The sequence below is a fragment of the Hemitrygon akajei genome, chromosome 18 (assembly GCF_048418815.1).
Source record: "Hemitrygon akajei chromosome 18, sHemAka1.3, whole genome shotgun sequence".
Classification (NCBI taxonomy): Eukaryota; Metazoa; Chordata; class Chondrichthyes; order Myliobatiformes; family Dasyatidae; genus Hemitrygon; species Hemitrygon akajei.
In genome coordinates, this window is record NC_133141.1 from 79,173,293 (window position 1) to 79,193,064 (window position 19,772).

Below are 19,772 nucleotides of genomic sequence, written 5' to 3' on the forward strand. Positions count from 1 at the left end.
AATCCCCTCTGCACCCTCTCTAATCCAGGCAGCATCCTGGTGAATCTCCTCTGCACCCTCTCTAATCCAGGCAGCATCCCGGTGAATCTCCTCTGCACCCTCTCTAATCCAGGCAGCATCCTGGTGAATCTCCTCTGCACCCTCTCTAATCCAGGCAGCATCCTGGTGAATCTCCTCTGCACCCTCTCTAAAGCTTCCACATCCTCCCCACAATGAGGCGACCGGAACTGAACACAACACTCCGAGTGTGGTCCACCCAGATTTTTAGAGAACGTCAACATTACCTCAAGGCTCTTGAACTCAGTCCCCTGAAGGCCAACACACCACACTCCTTCTTAACCAGCCTATCAAATTGTGCGCCAAACTTGATGGATGTGTGGACATGGGCCAGCAGATCCCTCCGACCCTCCACATCAGGCGTTTCAGGAGATTCGGTACGCCACTGAAGACTCCCTCAGCTTTCTACAGGTGTACCGTGGAGAGCCTTCTGACTGCCTGCATCACCGTCTGGTGTGGTGGGGGGGGTGGGGGGGGTGGCTACAGCACAGGATCAGGAATAGCTGCAGAGAGTTATACACTCAGTCAGCTCCATCACAGGCACAGGAGCCTGAAGGCACACACTCAACGATTCAGGAACAGCTTCTTCCCCTCTGCCATCAGGGAGGGGGTACAGGAGCCTGAAGGCACACACTCAACGATTCAGGAACAGCTTCTTCCCCTCTGCCATCAGGGAGGAGGTACAGGAGCCTGAAGACACACACTCAACGATTCAGGAACAGCTTCTTCCCCTCTGCCATCAGGGAGGGGGTACAGGAGCCTGAAGGCACACACTCAACGATTCAGGAACAGCTTCTTCCCCTCTGCCATCAGGGAGGAGGTACAGGAGCCTGAAGGCACACACTCAACGATTCAGGAACAGCTTCATCCCCTCTGCCATCAGGGAGGAGGTACAGGAGCCTGAAGACACACACACTCAACGATTCAGGAACAGCTTCTCCCCCTCTGCCATCCAATTTCTGAATGGCCACTGAACCCATGAAAACTACCTCACCACTTTTTTTCTCTATTTTTGCACTACTTATTTTTTATAGATATTTCTTATAATAATTGACAGATTTTTGAAAGTAGTTATTGCAATGTACTGCTGCCACAGACCAACAAATTTCACGCCATATGCCAAGGATATGAAACCTGATTCTCCCTTCCTGCCCCCTCCTCGGTAAAGGTGAGGAGGTTGGGGCTCGAATGCAGCCAGAAGGCGAGGAGCAGCCCGCCCGGATCTTGCCGGGAGCCTGGGTCTGGACCAGGAGCAGGATTTGCTGCCGGGCCAGCCGATCCCCTCTGTGCACACATGCTCTCCCTGCAGTCTCCGAGATGGCTGCCGGGCGAGCGGACATCTGCCGCCGTCTATTCCTGGCCCGCGCCCGCGGTGCCGGACGGTCTCCGTGCCCGGGGAGCCGCTTCCTCGGCCCGCGCCCTGCTTACCGAGGCCAGCTCACTGCTTCGGGTCGCCGCGTCACTCCGAGCCCGTGTTTATAAGGGGCCCGCGGCTCTCTCCGTGACACGGAGGCAGCCGGCCCACTGCAGGGCGATGGCTGACTGGGAGAGAGCAGCCTGGCTGGTGCTCCTGTGCCTCGCGCTCCTCCACCTGCGGCCCGGGGCGGCCAGAGTCAACGACATCCTCCCTCAGGGGCAACTGGACTACACCCTGCCCGACTACCGCGGGAAGGGCTGCATCGACGACAAGGGCTTTGTGTTCGATGTGGGCGAGAGGTTCTACCCCACCGCCAGGTCCTGTCCGTGTGTCTGCACTGCCGTGGGGCCCGTCTGCCAGAAGCCCCACTGCCCCAGGCTTCCCGCCCGCTGCGTCCAGGTCAGTTACCGCTCCTGCTGCCCGCACTGCCTCCAGGTCCGTAACTCGTGTCAGTACGGAGGGCAGACCTACAAACTCTACCAGGAGTTCTGGGTAAGTGCTGCCCGCCACTTGGGCTCTCCTTTTCAGTTACGCACTTACTGGTGAATATACTTTCCGTTCCTCACCAGCTAACGCTCCGAGAGTTACCCAGCCCCACATCCCCTTCGATCAAAACCACCCCCCACTCCGTCACCAGACTGTCAGAAACGCCCGCCGGTTTTCACATCGACCTGCAGCTCTCCATACCTCACCCACCCCCGTGCCTATCCAAACTTCTCTCAAACTCCACTTCTCACCTCCCACCTTTCACCTTTGACCTCTAGTCCTAGTCCCACCCAACCTCATTTACCCCTTCTATACCCCTCATTGTTCTGTATACCTCTAACAAATCTCCCCTCATTCTCCCTGGTTACAAAGCCTTGACCTATTTAACCCTTCCCCTAAATCTGAGACCCTCATTCTCCCCGGTTACAAAGCCTTGACCTATTTAACCCTTCCCCTAAATCTGAGGCCCTCATTCTCCCCGGTTACAAAGCCTTGACCTATTTAACCTTTCCCCTAAATCTGAGACCCTCATTCTCCCTGGTTACAAAGCCTTAACCTATTTAACCTTTTCCCTAAATCTGAGACCCTCATTCTCCCCGGATACAAAGCCTTGACCTATTTAACCTTTTCCCTAAATCTGAGGCCCTCATTCTCCCCGGTTACAAAGCCTTGACCTATTTAACCCTTCCCCTAAATCTGAGACCCTCATTCTCCCTGGTTACAAAGCCTTGACGTATTTAACCCTTCCCCTAAATCTGAGGCCCTCATTCTCCCCGGTTACAAAGCCTTAACCTATTTAACCTTTTCCCTAAATCTGAGGCCCTCATTCTCCCTGGTTACAAAGCCTTGACCTATTTAACCTTTTCCCTAAATCTGAGGCCCTCATTCTCCCCGGTTACAAAGCCTTGACCTATTTAACCTTTTCCGTAAATCTGAGGCCCTCATTCTCCCTGGTTACAAAGCCTTGACCTATTTAACCTTTCCCTAAATCTGAGACACTCATTCTCCCCGGATACAAAGCCTTGACCTATTTAACCCTTCCCTAAATCTGAGACCCTCATTCTCCCCGGATACAAAGACTTGACCTATTTAACCCTTCCCTAAATCTGAGACCCTCATTCTCCCCGGATACAAAGCCTTGACCTATTTAACCCTTCCCTAAATCTGAGACCCTCATTCTCCCTGGTTACAAAGCCTTGACCTATTAAACCCTTCCCCTAAATCTGAGACCCTCATTCTCCCCGGATACAAAGCCTTAACCTATTAAACCTTTTCCCTAAATCTGAGACCCTCATTCTCCCCGGATACAAAGCCTTGACCTATTTAACCTTTCCCTAAATCTGAGACCCTCATTCTCCCCGGATACAAAGCCTTAACCTATTTAACCTTTTCCCTAAATCTGAGACCCTCATTTTCCCCGGATACAAAGCCTTGAACTATTTAACCTTTCCCTAAATCTGAGACCCTCATTTTCCCCGGATACAAAGCCTTGACCTATTTAACCTTTCCCTAAATCTGAGACCCTCATTTTCCCCGGATACAAAGCCTTGACCTATTTAACCTTTCCCTAAATCTGAGGCCCTCATTCTCCCCGTAAACAAAGCCTTGACCTATTTAACCTTTCCCCTAAATCTGAGGCCCTCATTCTCCCCGTAAACAAAGCCTTGACCTATTTAACCTTTCCCCTAAATCTGAGGCCCTCATTCTCCCCGTAAACAAAGCCTTCACCTATTTAACCTTTCCCCTAAATCTGAGGCCCTCATTCTCCCCGTAAACAAAGCCTTAACCTATTTAACCTTTCCCCTAAATCTGAGGCCCTCATTCTCCCCGTAAACAAAGCCTTAACCTATTTAACCTTTCCCCTAAATCTGAGACCCTCATTCTCCCCGTAAACAATGCCTTAACCTATTTAACCTTTCCCCTAAATCTGAGGCCCTCATTCTCCCCGTAAACAATGCCTTAACCTATTTAACCTATTCCCTAAATCTGAGGCCCTCATTCTCCCCGTAAACAAAGCCTTAACCTATTTAACCTATTCCCTAAATCTGAGGCCCTCATTCTCCCCGTAAACAATGCCTTAACCTATTTAACCTTTCCCCTAAATCTGAGGCCCTCATTCTCCCCGTAAACAATGCCTTAACCTATTTAACCTTTTCCCTAAATCTGAGACCCTCATTCTCCCCGTAAACAAAGCCTTGACCTATTTAACCCTTCCCCTAAATCTGAGACCCTCATTCTCCCCGGATACAAAGCCTTGACCTATTTAACCTTTCCCTAAATCTGAGACCCTCATTCTCCCCGGATACAAAGCCTTAACCTATTTAACCTTTCCCCTAAATCTGAGGCCCTCATTCTCCCCGTAAACAATGCCTTAACCTATTTAACCTTTCCCCTAAATCTGAGGCCCTCATTCTCCCCGTAAACAATGCCTTAACCTATTTAACCTATTCCCTAAATCTGAGGCCCTCATTCTCCCCGTAAACAAAGCCTTGACCTATTTAACCCTTCCCCTAAATCTGAGACCCTCATTCTCCCCGGATACAAAGCCTTAACCTATTTAACCTTTCCCTAAATCTGAGACCCTCATTCTCCCCGGATACAAAGCCTTAACCTATTTAACCTTTTCCCTAAATCTGAGACCTTCATTCTCCCCGGAAACAAAGCCTTGACCTATTTAACCTTTTCCCTAAATCTGAGGGATCATTCTCCCCGGACACAAAGCCTTGACGTATTTAACCCTTCCCCTAAATCTGAGACCCTCATTCTCCCCGGATACAAAGCCTTAACCTATTTAACCTTTCCCTAAATCTGAGACCCTCATTCTCCCCGGATACAAAGCCTTAACCTATTTAACCTTTTCCCTAAATCTGAGGCCCTCATTCTCCCCGGACACAAAGCCTTGACGTATTTAACCCTTCCCCTAAATCTGAGACCCTCATTCTCCCCGGATACAAAGCCTTGACCTATTTAACCTTTTCCCTAAATCTGAGGCCCTCATTCTCCCTGGTTACAAAGCCTTGACCTATTTAACCTTTTCCCTAAATCTGAGACCCTCATTCTCCCCGTAAACAAAGCCTTGACCTATTTAACCTTTTCCCTAAATCTGAGGCCCTCATTCTCCCTGGTTACAAAGCCTTGACCTATTTAACCTTTTCCCTAAATCTGAGACCCTCATTCTCCCTGTAAACAAAGCCTTGACCTATTTAACCTTTTCCCTAAATCTGAGACCCTCATTCTCCCCGGATACAAAGCCTTGACCTATTTAACCTTTTCCCTAAATCTGAGACCCTCATTCTCCCCGGAAACAAAGCCTTGACCTATTTAACCTTTTCCCTAAATCTGAGGCCCTCATTCTCCCCGGAAACAAAGCCTTGACCTATTTAACCTTTTCCCTAAATCTGAGACCCTCATTCTCCCCGGAAACAAAGCCTTGACCTATTTAACCTTTTCCCTAAATCTGAGACCCTCATTCTCCCTGGTTACAAAGCCTTGACCTATTTAACCTTTTCCCTAAATCTGAGGCCCTCATTCTCCCCGTAAACAAAGCCTTGACCTATTTAACCTTTCCCTAAATCTGAGACACTCATTCTCCCCGTAAACAAAGCCTTAACCTATTTAACCTTTTCCCTAAATCTGAGACCCTCATTCTCCCCGGAAACAAAGCCTTGACCTATTTAACCCTTCCCCTAAATCTGAGACCCTCATTCTCCCCGGATACAAAGCCTTAACCTATTTAACCTTTTCCCTAAATCTGAGACCCTCATTCTCCCCGGATACAAAGCCTTGACCTATTTAACCCTTCCCCTAAATCTGAGACCCTCATTCTCCCCGGATACAAAGCCTTGACCTATTTAACCCTTCCCCTAAATCTGAGACCCTCATTCTCCCCGGATACAAAGCCTTGACCTATTTAACCTTTCCCCTAAATCTGAGGCCCTCATTCTCCCCGGAAACAAAGCCTTAACCTATTTAACCTTTTCCCTAAATCTGAGACCCTCATTCTCCCAGGATACAAAGCCTTGACCTATTTAACCCTTCCCCTAAATCTGAGACCCTCATTCTCCCCGGATACAAAGCCTTAACCTATTTAACCCTTCCCTAAATCTGAGACCCTCATTCTCCCCGGATACAAAGCCTTAACCTATTTAACCCTTCCCCTAAATCTGAGACCCTCATTCTCCCTGGTTACAAAGCCTTAACCTATTTAACCCTTCCCTAAATCTGAGACCCTCATTCTCCCCGGATACAGAGCCTTAACCTATTTAACCTTTTCCCTAAATCTGAGACCCTCATTTTCCCCGGATACAAAGCCTTAACCTATTTAACCTTTTCCCTAAATCTGAGACCGTCATTCTCCCCGGATACAATGCCTTGACCTATTTAACCCTTCCCCTAAATCTGAGGCCCTCATTCTCTCCATAAACAAAGCCTTAACCTATTTAACCTTTTCCCTAAATCTGAGACCCTCATTCTCCCCGGATACAAAGCCTTAACCTATTTAACCTTTTCCCTAAATCTGAGACCCTCATTCTCCCCGGATACAAAGCCTTAACCTATTTAAACTTTTCCCTAAATCTGAGACCCTCATTCTCCCCGGTTACAAAGCCTTAACCTATTTAACCTTTTCCCTAAATCTGAGACCCTCATTCTCCCCGGATACAAAGCCTTAACCTATTTAACCTTTTCCCTAAATCTGAGACCCTCATTCTCCCCGGATACCATGCCTTGACCTATTTAACCTTTTCCCTAAATCTGAGACCCTCATTCTCCCCGGATACAAAGCCTTAACCTATTTAATCTCTCCTTGTATCTGAGACGCTCAAGTCACCATCCTTGTAAATTTTCTCTGTCGTTTTGTAGGTGACCAAAACTTCCCCCAGTTGGGCCTCACCAGTGTCTTACTCAACTGCAGCATCCCCCCAAAGGTTGGGGGGAGGGGAAGGAGGGTAGCCCGAAGGTGAGAGGTAAAGACAGGTGGGTGGGAAAGGTCAAGGGCTGGACAGGAAGGAATCTGATAGAAGAGGAGAGTGGACCAGGGGAGAAAGGGAAGGAGGAGGGTACCCAGGGGGAGGTGATAGGCAGGAGAGAAGAGGTTGGAGGCTAGAGGAAGGAAGGGGGAGGGAATTTTTTTATATAGCAGAAGGAGAAATTGATATTCATGCCATCAGCTTGGCGGCTACCCAGACAGAGTATAAGATGTTGCTGCTCCAACCTGAGACAGGCCTCATTGTGGCACATGAGGAAGCCATGGACTGATACGCTGGAACAGGAATGAGAATCTGCAGATGCTGGAAATCCAGAGTTATACACACACACACACACGCGCGCGCGCACACTCACTCACACACACACACACGCGCGCGCGCACACTCACTCACACACACACACACACACACACACACACACACACACACACACACACACACACACACACACAGACACACACACTCTCACACACAGACACACAGGCACATACACACACACACACACTCACAGACACACACACACTCACAGACACACACACACACACACACACTCACGCATACATACAGACACAAACATAGACACACAAACACACATTCACACACACAGGCACACTCACACACACACACTCACACACACACACAGGCACACATTCACACACGCAGACACACACACAACACAGATACAAACACACTCACACACACAGACACACATTCACACACGCAGACACACACACAACACAGATACAAACACACTCACACACACACTCTCACAGACACACACTCACACACACAGACACACACACACTCACTCACACACACACACACACAGACACACACACACAGACACACACACATACACACACACACATTCAATCTCTCTTTCTCTCGCTCTCTCTCACACTCCCTCTCTCTCATACTCACTTTCTCACACTCTCTCTCTCTTTCTCTCTCTCACTCCCTCTCAGGCAGACACACAGACCAAAATGCTGGAGGAACTCAGCAGGTCAGGCATATAACAGTCAACGTTCCAGGCTGGGACCCTGATGACACATTTTGTTCTATGTTTCAGTGTCAGTGTCTGTTTCAATGAGCATAGCACAAGAGTGTGGGCCGAAGGGCCCGTGTCTGTGCTTTGTGAGGTGTGTACTGCTCTCTGATTCAGTGAGCTGACGCTGGCAGTGCTCCAAGGGGCAGTTCCCCCTCACCTATTACATAGGCAGGTTTCGTAGGAGAATAATTATCGTTTCAGAGGGTTTAAAGGTTATTAGCAAACCAGGGGGAACTGATTGGATGAGGAGAAATGGCTGGGACGAGCACAAATATCCATAATGTTGGAACCCAAACTCACTGGTAGGGGGTGAAGTTCGGGACAGAACAGAGTGCAACGTGAGGTGAACGCGAGCTGAGATGTTTTAATTTTTTATTTTGAGATGCTGGTGCTTTCCGCTAGGAATAATTTTGGTGGGGGGGGGGGGGTGTTGGAGTGTTGATGTTGCTTGTGTGTGAGAGGGGGCAGGGGACTTTAGAGCCCTTTAACGATTTTCTTTGTCATCCGTTCTCAGGGGGGTTTTTCCCTTCTGTTTCGAGGATGTCTGTGGAGAGTAAGAATTGCAGGTTGTACATCGTATACACTCTCTGACATTATTGAACTATTGGACGGGCCCTTCCTGCCCTTCGAGCCGGGCAGCCCAGCAACCCACCGTTTCAACCCTTACCTGATTTCAGGACAATTTACAATTAGCCCTCCAACCGATCGGTCCCGGGACCATGGGAGGGAACCCGCGCGCCCACGGGAAGGAACATGGAAACTTGCTCGCTGACCACGTCGGAATTGAACTCCAAACTCTGAGCTGTAATTGCGTCGCGCTAACGATTACACTGCCGTGTAGTTGATCCTGAGGTTCTTGTTTGTGAAGAAAGGAGATCTCGGACAGCGGGCGGTTAGGGTAGAAAGGACTCACTCAACGTTTGATGTAAAATTTATTATCAGGGTGCCTACGTGTCACCACATTCAACCCTGAGATTTGTTTTCCTGTGGGCATACTCAGCAAATCATGTGGGTCCTGAGGTTCCTGTACCTCCTTCCTGATGGTTGAGGGGTAATAACTGTTCCTGAACCTGGTGGTGTGAGTCCTGAGGCTCCTGTACCTCCTTCCTGATGGTTGAGGGGTAATAACTGTTCCTGAACCTGGTGGTGTGGGTCCTGAGGCTCCTGTACCTACTTCCTGATGGTTGAGTGGTAATAACTGTTCCTGAACCTGGTGGTGTGGGTCCTGAGGCTCCTGTACCTCCTTCCTGATGGTTGAGTGGTAATAATTGTTCCTGAACCTGGTGGTGTGAGTCCTGAGGCTCCTGTAGCTCCTTCCTGATGGTTGGGGGGGGTAATAACTGTTCCTGAACCTGGCTGTGTGAGTCCTGAGGCTCCTGTACCTCCTTCCTGATGGTTGAGTGGTAATAACTGTTCCTGAACCTGGTGGTGTGGGTCCTGAGGCTCCTGTACCTCCTTCCTGATGGTTGAGTGGTAATAACTGTTCCTGAACCTGGTGGTGTGGGTCCTGAGGCTCCTGTACCTCCTTCCTGATGGTTGAGGGGTAATAACTGTTCCCAAACCTGGTGGTGTGGGTCCTGAGGCTCCTGTACCTCCTTCCTGATGGTTGAGGGGTAATAACTGTTCCCAAACCTGGTGGTGTGGGTCCTGAGGCTCCTGTACCTCCTTCCTGATGGTTGAGGGGTAATAACTGTTCCCGAACCTGGTGGTGTGGGTCCTGAGGCTCCTGTATCTCCTTCCTGATGGTAATGGCAAGAACAGAGCCTGGCCTGGGTGGTGAGGATCTTCAATGATGGATGCTGCTTTTCTACAGCAATATTTCATGTAGATGTTCTCTGCGGTTGGGAGGGCTTTACCTCTGATGTACCCGGCTGTATCCATGACTTTTTGTATGATTTTCCGCTCGAAGACGTTGGTGTTCCCATACCAGGCCGTCATAGCCATCAGCGCTCTGTCCACCACACATCGAGGGAAGTTTGCTAAGTGTTTGATGACATGCTGAATCTCCGCAGACTCTTGAGGAAGTCGTGCTTTCTTTGCAATTATATTTATATGACGGGTCCGGGACAGGTCCTCTGAGATAGTGACACCCGGGAATTTAAAGTCACTGACCCTCTCCGCCTCTGATTACTGGCTCGTGGACCTCTGGTTTCCCTCTCCTGGTCTTACCAATATTGAGTGAGAGGGTGCTGTTACTAGAACAATCATATAACCATATAACAGTTACAACACGGAAACAGGCCATCTCGGCCCTTCTAGTCCGTGCCGAACGCTTTCTCTCACCTAGTCCCACCGGCCTGCACTCAGTCCATAACCCTCCATTCCTTTCCTGTCCATATACCTATCCAATTTTACTTTAAATGACAATACCGAACCTGCCTCTACCACTTCTACTGGAAGCTCGTTCCACACAGTCACCACTCTCTGTGTAAAGAAGTTCCCCCTCGTGTTGCCCTTAAACTTTTGCCCCCTAACTCTCAAGTCATGTCCTCTTGTTTGAATCTCCCCTACTCTCAATGGAAAAAGCCTATCCACGTCAACTCTATCTATCCCCCTCATAATTTTAAATACCTCTATCAAGTCCCCCCTCAACCTTCTACGCTCCAAAGAATAAAGACCTAACTTGTTCAGCCTTTCCCTGTAACTTAGGTGTTGAATCCCAGGTAACATTCTAGTAAATCTCCTCTGTACTCTCTCTAATTTGTTGACATCTTTCCTATAATTCGGTGACCAGATCTGTACACAATACTCCAAATTCGGCCTTACCAATGCCTTGTACAATTTTAACATTACATCCCAACTCCTATACTCAATGCTCTGATTTATAAAGGCCAGCATACCAAAAGCTTTCTTCACCACCCTATCCACATGAGATTCCACCTTCAGGGATCTATGCACCATTATTCCTAGATCACTCTGTTCTACTGCATTCTTCAATGCCCTACCATTTACCATGTATGTCCTATTTGGATTATTCCTACCAAAGTGTAGCACTTCACACTTATCAGCATTAAACTCCATCTGCCATCGTTCAGCCCACTCTTCTAAATGGCCTAAATCTCTCTGCAAGCTTTGAAAACCTACTTCATTATCCACAACGCCACCTACCTTAGTATCATCTGCATACTTACTGATCCAATTTACCACCTCATCATCCAGATCAGTCAGCCAAGTTTTCAATCTCCTTCCTGATTCAGCCCACAACAGCGGTGTCATCTCAAACTTGTACATGGTTTACAGTCGGAGGTGTAAAGCGTTCACTCACTGAATGAGTCGGAATGTACTCCATAAACCCCTCTCGTGGTGGGTGGGGGAAAGCATTTCCCCCCCCGGGTGGACGTCCAGAGCAAAGTGTGAGGTTGAAAATAGGACCGAGTCACCCAGGGGCAGTGCTGAGTTTGGGAACTGTTTGGGAACCCTTTTCGATACCCGCTGGAAGGTGGGTGCAAGGGTTTCACCGGAAGAGTCAGGATTAAGGCAGATTTTCCCGAAGGGAAACTACTTCGGAATTCCAAAGGAAAAGGAACCAAAAAATGTACCAGCGTAGCACGCGCAAAATTGCAGAGGAGAAGGGTCTCTGGTGCCAACAGAGCAGGCCCACAGTCCTCAGCAGAACACAGGGCACAACTCATAAACACAAGAGAAATCCAGAGACATACACACCGCACACACACACACACACACATGGACATACACACACGCACACACACACACGCACACGCACACGCGCACACACATGCGCACACACACACGCACGCACACACACACGCGCACACACACACGCATGCACACACGCACTCACACACACACACACACACTCACACACACACACACGCATGCACACACGCACTCACACACACACACACACTCACACACACACACACGCACACACACACACACACACACGCACACACACACGCAATGCTGGAGCATCTACGGAGAGGGAATGAACAGTCGACGTCTGACGCCGAGACCCTCCATCGGGACTGGAACGGGTCTCAGACCAAAACTTCGACTGCTCATCTCCACAGATGCCGCCTGACCTGCCGAGTTCTGGAAACCCTGAGCAGGTCGGGCCGCACTTGTGGAGGGAGGGGGAGGCAGAATGCCAACACGTTGCAGGTCAATGGCTTTTCATTCTCACGTCAAGATGAGGCCCCCCTCGGGGTGGAGGAGCAACACCTGGGTACCCTCCAACCTGATGTTCCGAACTTCCGATTTCTCCTCCCAGTCTACCCTTACCTTCCTCTACTCCCCACTCTGGACTTCTGCCTCTCCTCACCTGCCCATCACCTCCCCCTGGAGCCCGTCCTCCTTCCCTTTCTCCTATGGTCCACACTCCTCTCCAGCCCTTGACCTTCCCCACCCACCTGGCTTCACCCATCACCTTCCAGCTGTCCTCCTTCCCCTCATCCCACCTATATTTTTTTCAGGCATCCTCCTCTTTCATTCTCAGTCCTGAAGAAGGGTCTCGGACTGTTTACTCCAGACACTGCCTGGCCGTCTGAGTTCCTCCAGCATCCATTACTTTCCATTTTGGGTGTTTGGTGGGATTGTCAAGGAACAAAGACGAGGAAGTAAAATAGATTAGAGTTATGTTTTTCAGGCTGGTGTCAAGTCAAGTCACTTTTATTGTCATTTTGACCATAACTGCTGGCACAGTACACAGTAAAAATGAGACAACATTTTTCAGGACCATGGTGTTACAAGACACAGTACAAAAACCAGACTGAACTACGTAATAAACAAAAACAACACAGAAAAAAAAACTGCACTAGACTACAGACCTACCCAGGACTGCATAAAGTGCACAAAACAGTGCAGGCATTACAATAAATAATAAACAGGACAATAGGGCAGTAAGTTGGTGTCAGTCCAGGCTCTGGGTATTGAGGAGTCTGATAGCTTGGGGGAAGAAACTGTTACACAGTCTGGCCATGAGAGCCCGAATGCTTCGGAGCCTTTTCCCAGATGGTAGGAGGGAGAAGAGTTTGTGTGAGGGGTGTGTGGGGTCCTTCATAATGCTGTTTGCTTTGTGGATGCAGCGTGTGGTGTAAATGTCAGCTGACCTCACTATCCACTGCAGGGTCTTGCGATCCGAGACGGTGCAATTTCCGAACCAGGCAGTGATGCAGCTGCTCAGGATGCTCTCAATACAACCCCTGTAGAATGAGATGAGGATGGGGAGGTGGGAGATGGACTTTCCTCAGCCTTCACAGAAAGTAGAGACGCTCCTGGGCTTTCTTTGCTACGGAGCTGGTGTTGAGGGACCAGGTGAGATTCTCCACCAGGTAAACACCAAGAAATTTGGTGCTCTTAACGATCTCTACCGAGGAGCCGTCGATGTTCAGCGGGGAGTGGTCGCTCCGTGCCCTCCTGAAGTTAACAACCATCTCCTTTGTTTTGTTCACATTCAGAGACAGGTTGTTGGCTCTGTACCAGTCCGTTAGCCGCTGCACCTCCTCTCTGTAAGCTGACTCGTCGTTCTTGCTGATGAGACCCACCACGGTCGTGTCATCGGTGAACTTGATGATGTGGTTTGAGCTGTGTGTGGCAGCAGAGTGAACAGCAGTGGACTGAGCACACAGCCCTGGGGGGGGGGGGGGGGTCCGTGCTCAGTGGCTATGGGCAAAGTCTACAGTACCTGGTATTCACAGGCAGTCTCCCGTCCAAGTACAAACATGGCCCTGAGCCTGCTTAGCTTCCGAGATTGGCCATTTAGAGGGGGCAACGCAGTGACAGATGGAATACAGTGTCGGGAAGTGTATGGTACAAGGAATAAAGGCGTGGACTATTTTCGAAATGGGCAGGAAGTTCAGAAATCGGAGGAGCAGAGGGACTTGGGAGTCCTTGTGCAGGATTCCCTGAAACATAATCTGCAGGTTGACTCAGCTGTGAGGAAGGATGTTACATGCGATGTTAGCTTTCATTTTGAGAGGACTAGAACGCAAAAGCGCGGTTGTGATGCTGTGGCTTTATCAGGTTTTGGTCAGACTGCACGTGGAGGACAGTGAGCAGTATTGGGCCCCTTATCTAAGAAAAGATATGCTGGCATTGGAGAGGGTCCAGAGGAGATTCACAAGAATGATCCCAGGAATGAAAGGGTTTGATGGCTCTGGGCCTGTACTTGATGGAGTTTAGAAGAACGGTGGGGGAGAGACCTCATTGAAACCTATCAAATATTGAAAGCTCAAGACAAAGTGGATGTGGAGAGGATGTTTCTTAGAGTGGGGGGAATCTAGGACCAGAGGACACAGATAGAGTGGATGTGGAGAGGATGTTTCCTATAGTGGGGGAGTCTAGGACCAGAGGACACAGATAGAGTGGATGTGGAGAGGAGTTTCCTATAGTGGGGGACTCTAGGACCAGAGGACACAGATAGAGTGGATGTGGAGAGGAGTTTCCTATAGTGGGGGACTCTAGGACCAGAGGACACAGATAGAGTGGATGTGGAGAGGATGTTTCCTATAATGGGAGAGTCTAGGACCAGAGGACACAGATAGAGTGGATGTGGAGAGGATGTTTCCTATAGTGGGGGAGTCTAGGACCAGAGGACACAGATAGAGTGGATGTGGAGAGGATGTTTCCTATAGTGGGGGAGTCTAGGACCAGAGGACACAGATAGAGTGGATGTGGAGAGGATGTTTCCTATAGTGGGGGGAGTCTAGGACCAGAGGACACAGATTGAGTGGATGTGGAGAGGATGTTTCCTATAGTGGGGGAGTCTAGGACCAGAGGGCACAGATAGAGTGGATGTGGAGAGGATGTTTCCTATAGTGGGGGGAGTCTAGGACCAGAGGACACAGATTGAGTGGATGTGGAGAGGATGTTTCCTATAGTGGGGGAGTCTAGGACCAGAGGGCACAGATAGAGTGGATGTGGAGAGGATGTTTCCTATAGTGGGGGGAGTCTAGGACCAGAGGACACAGATTGAGTGGATGTGGAGAGGATGTTTCCTATAGTGGGGGAGTCTAGGACCAGAGGACACAGATAGAGTGGATGTGGAGAGGATGTTTCCTATAGTGGGGGAGACTGGGACCAGAGGACACAGATAGAGTGGATGTAGAGAGGATGTTTCCTAGAGTGGGGGAGTCTAGGACCAGAGGACACAGATAGAGTGGATGTGGAGAGGATGTTTCCTATAGTGGGGGACTCTAGGACCAGAGGACACAGATAGAGTGGATGTGGAGAGAATGTTTCCTATAATGGGAGAGTCTAGGACCAGAGGACACAGATAGAGTGGATGTGGAGAGGATGTTTCCTATAGTGGGGGAGTCTAGGACCAGAGGACACAGATAGAGTGGATGTGGAGAGGATGTTTCCTATAGTGGGGGAGTCTAGGACCAGAGGACACAGATAGAGTGGATGTGGAGAGGATGTTTCCAATAGTGGGGGAGTCTAGGACCAGAGGGCACAGATAGAGTGGATGTGGAGAGGATGTTTCCTATAGTGGGGGGAGTCTAGGACCAGAGGACACAGATTGAGTGGATGTGGAGAGGATGTTTCCTATAGTGGGGGAGTCTAGGACCAGAGAACACAGATAGAGTGGATGTGGAGAGGATGTTTCCTAGAGTGGGGGAGTCTAGGACCAGTGGACACAGATAGAGTGGATGTGGAGAGGATGTTTCCTATAGTGGGGGAGACTGGGACCAGAGGACACAGATAGAGTGGATGTGGAGAGGATGTTTCCTATAGTGGGGGAGACTGGGACCAGAGGACACAGATAGAGTGGATGTGGAGAGGATGTTTCCTATAGTGGGGGAGACTGGGACCAGGACTGTTTGAGGGTCCCTGGGCCTGAAGGTCCTGTTCTGTGCAGTATCTTTAAATCATTAAATAAAATCTTTTTTTTCTAGGTGCGCCGGTTGTTTAATTAAATCGGACAGCTTTTCAAGTACGTTTAATGAGATCAGGACCAGAACAGGCCAGGAACAGGCCCCTCAGCCCACAGTGTTGTGCCAAATCCATTAAATGAGCGATCTAATCCCTTCTTCCTACACAATATCCGTACGCGTCTTAATGTGTCAGCTTTAATATCACTGACGTATGTCGTGAAATTTGTTTGTAATGACAACAGTAAATTAAAATACATCGAATGTACTATAAATCACAATTATATATTAAAATGCACACACTCCTCATTCTCACTAACTAATTCTCTCTCTCACTCACTCTCACTCTTTCAGTTACTCTGTCACTCTCACTCTCTTACTCTCTCAGGCAATCTCACACACCCTTTCTCTCTCACTCGTTCTCTGACACTCTCACACTCTCCTTCACTCTCTCTCTCTCTCTCTCACTCAGTGGCCACTATATTAGCGGCAGGAATGGAACCCAGTGTGGCTTTCTGCTGCTGTAGGCCATAAACTTCAAGGTTCAACGTGTTGTGCGTTCAGAGATGCTCTTCTGCACACCACCGTTGTAACGTCTGGTTATTTGAGTTACTGTCGCCTTCCTGTCAGCTTGAACCAGTCTGGCTGTTCTCCTCTGACCTCTCTCATTAACAAGGCGTTTCCCCCACAGAACGAGAGGTTTTGTTTTTCACACCATTCTCTGTAAACTCCAGAGACCGCTGTGTGTGAAAATCCCAGGAGATCGGCAGTTTCTGAGATACTCAAACCACCCCGACTGGCACCAACAGTCAAAGTCACTTCGATCACATTTCTTCCCTCATTCTGATGTTCGGTCTGAACAACAGCTGAACCTCTTGACCGTGTCTGCGTGCTTTTATGCATTTGAGTTGCTGCCACGTGATTGGCTGATTAGATATTTGTATTAATACCCAAATGCACAATACCAATATATATTTTATTCTTATTTAATATGTATATGCTATATGTGTATATAAAATACACATACACATATATATAATCTATCTAACGGTTTAATTGTTTATTAATAAGTAATGCAAGTAGAGAGTAAAGCCAGGGAGTTATTTGTGAGGTGACCTGATGCTCTGACCTTGATCTGCACTGTTCCTTTGTAGCCGTCAGCCTGTGAGAAGTGTCGCTGTGAAGCAGACCGGCAGGTTTACTGCCTGACGGCGGAGTGTCCTCCCGTCTACTGTGTCAACCCCTCCTACGAACCCAACCGGTGCTGTCCCGTCTGCAAGCAGGGTAAGTGACCTTCGGGAGAGCAGAACCAGTGGCTCTTGAGCAGACAGGTCTCTGCATATGCCAGCCCCCCCCCCGCCCTGCTGACGTCAGTTCCCGGCTGTCATCAAAATCGCCACCCCACCACCCAGAACCGGTGAGAACGCTGGCTGGCGTGGGAACCAACCAGTGGCCCAAATCTCTTGGCCTTTCTATTCAAAATTCTCCAAAGTTCTTGGCTCATCCTGTAACCCAATCGATACCCTCGAACCATATCACAAATCCACATCCCCAAATACACGCCCTGATCTACACACCCCCCCCATCCACACTCCCAATCAGCACCCCGAATTCCCATCCCCAAATCCAACCCCAAGTTCCACATCCCAAACCCGCATCTCCAAATCTGCACCCCCCGATCCACACGCACACCCCAATCTACGGCTCCAGTAGCAACAGGGACGCCCAAGAGGCAGGTTTTGCGAAGGTGCAAAAGTAACAGGGTCGTTGTCCTGGGGGACATCAACTTCTCTGATACCAATCGGCACCTCCTTAGTGCAAAAGGCCTGGATGGGGCGGAATCTGTTAGCTGTGTCCAGGAAGCATTCCCAACTCAACGTGTGGACACACCGACCGGAGGAGAGAGGCCATGTTGGGTTTGGTGACGGACGATGAACCGAGTCAGGCGTCAGACGGCTCAGGCAGCACTTTGGAGACGGTGACCACAACTCCCTGACCTCGGACGGGGATAGGAGCAGACCGTCTGCAAGAGTATTTTAACCCTGGGGAGCATCGGGACCCGAAGGACTTGTGGAAACTGTGTGGTGGTTTCTTTCGAACTTATAGTCTTTTAACATCTTTGGACTATTTTTACTGTGCCTATGGTCTGTTTTTTTTTTAATCAATTATGCTATTGTCTCCACTGTTGTAACTATATGTTGTAACTATATGCTTTTGTGCAGGTCTTGTAGCTTTAGTTTTTGGTCTTGTTTTTGTCTGGTGGATTTGGAGCTCCTTTCCGGGGAACGCGCTAAGACGGTAGCGCGATATTAATACGCAGAAGCCTCTCCGGACTCTGGATTGGGGATTGCCGAACGTTACGTGGATTTTCTGGTGTAGTCTGTTTTGTCGTGTGCTTTTGTGATATCATTCTGGAGGAACGTCGTCTCATTTTTTAACTGCATTGCATTTGTGGTTTCTAAATGACAATAAACTGAATCTGAATCAACTGGGAATGGATGCACTCAGGGAGGTGAGCAAAGGGGGTGCAGGGGTTGTTTGGGCAGCTCTCGCAGAGAGTTCTGGATAGGTTTGCCCCTCTGAGGGAGGAAAAGGACAGTAGGTAGTTGACAAGAGATGTGGAGCATCTAGTCAAGAAGAAGGAAGCTTACAGCACAGTTCCGGCCCTTGGCACATGACGTTGTACCGACCTTTTAATCTGACCCTTCTCTCTGACACAGCCCTCCATTCTTCTGTCCTCCGCGTGCCTATCGCTAATGCATCTGCCTCTAGAACCAGCCCAGCAGGACGTTCCACACACCCACCATTCCCCGAGTAAAGAAACTACTTCTGACATCCCCGCCCCACCACATTAGCCACCTGAGCTTGCTTTAACAGCCCCGTTTTCTTCTTGCAGGGCCCAACTGCTTCGCAGGCACCACCATCATCCCCGCCGGCGTCAAGGTAGAGATGGACGGCGTGTCCGTCTGTTTCTGTCCCTATAAGGACGGCTCCTGGGAGCCCCAACAGCAAGCCATCTGCAGCCCCCGTGGCTGGAGGCAGTCTCATCACTACACTGCGGACGAAGGCAGCCCCTGAGAACCGGAGCCCGGGCACGCGCCCAGTGTCGGAGTCGTAGGGCACTGCAAGAAACAGGCCCTTCGGCCCATCTGGTCCCGTGCCGAACTATTAATCCTCTTCCTTCTATCGACCTGCATCCGGACCCGAGCCCTCTACGAGACCATTAAGACAGAGGGGCAGAATTGGGCCACCCGGCCCATCGTGCCTGCTGCGCCATTTCATCCCATCCCAACGCCCTCCCCATCCGTGTACTTGTCCAAAGTTCTCTTAGACGCTGAAACTCGACCCTGCGTCCCCCACCTGCGCTGGCAGCCCGTTCCACACTCCCACCACCCTCTGAGTGATGAAGTTCCCCCCTCATGTTCCCCTTAAACAGTTCACATTTCACCCTTAACCCGTGACCTCTAGCTGTTACTCTGGGCCAGCCTCAGCGGAAAAAGCCTGCTTGCATCTGCCCTGTCTAAACCTCTCACAGTTTTGTATAACTCTACCAAATCTCCCTCTCATTCTCCTGTGGTCCAGGGAATAAAGTCCTAACGTAGTTAATCTTTCCCTCTAGTTCCAGTGACATCCGTGTAAATTTTCTCGGTCCTCTTTCAATCTTACTGATATCTTTCCTGTAGGTAGGTCCCCAGAACTTGAAAGCTCCAAATTAGGCCTCACCAGCGTCTTCAAATTCCCGTCCATCAGTTCTTGTTGAGCTTGTCGGAGATATTACATTGTTAGTTATGTTGAAGAACCAGAAGGATCACCCGCTTCCTCCCGTCAGCCTTCGGGCCACAAGGAGCTGCAATGATGTGGGTGTCCTGTGCCAGTCCCCAGCCCCACCCTTCAGGTGAAAGGGGAAGGGGTAGGGCTCCACTGTTCCATCTCACATCTCAACAACA

The 19,772-nt window shown here is 49.5% G+C and overlaps 1 protein-coding gene across 2 annotated transcripts; it reads left to right on the forward strand.

Annotated features, from left to right (window-relative positions):
* The first annotated feature begins 1,337 nt into the window (after positions 1-1,337).
* LOC140741543 (von Willebrand factor C domain-containing protein 2-like) lies at positions 1,338-19,441 on the forward strand. 2 transcript variants are annotated; one of them, XM_073071844.1, is made up of 3 exons: positions 1,338-1,966; positions 16,980-17,109; positions 18,722-19,441. In XM_073071844.1, exons 1-3 carry the CDS (start codon positions 1,352-1,354, stop codon positions 18,901-18,903), a joined length of 927 nt encoding a protein of 308 aa, XP_072927945.1. In that variant the 5' UTR covers positions 1,338-1,351; the 3' UTR covers positions 18,904-19,441. The 2 variants fall into 2 exon arrangements, with proteins under 2 accessions (XP_072927945.1, XP_072927947.1); XM_073071846.1 differs by lacking the exon at positions 18,722-19,441 and adding an exon at positions 18,048-18,305.
* The last annotated feature ends 331 nt before the right edge of the window (positions 19,442-19,772 follow it).

Bases quoted from the DNA above. Each gene is read 5' to 3' on its own strand.
- LOC140741543 (XM_073071844.1), top strand. From the start codon at position 1,352: ATGCTCTCCCTGCAGTCTCCGAGATGGCTGCCGGGCGAGCGGACATCT. The intron at 1,967-16,979 runs GTAAGTGCTGCC...GTTCCTTTGTAG, and splicing joins AACTCTACCAGGAGTTCTGG to CCGTCAGCCTGTGAGAAGTG. The intron at 17,110-18,721 runs GTAAGTGACCTT...TTCTTCTTGCAG, and splicing joins CTGTCCCGTCTGCAAGCAGG to GGCCCAACTGCTTCGCAGGC.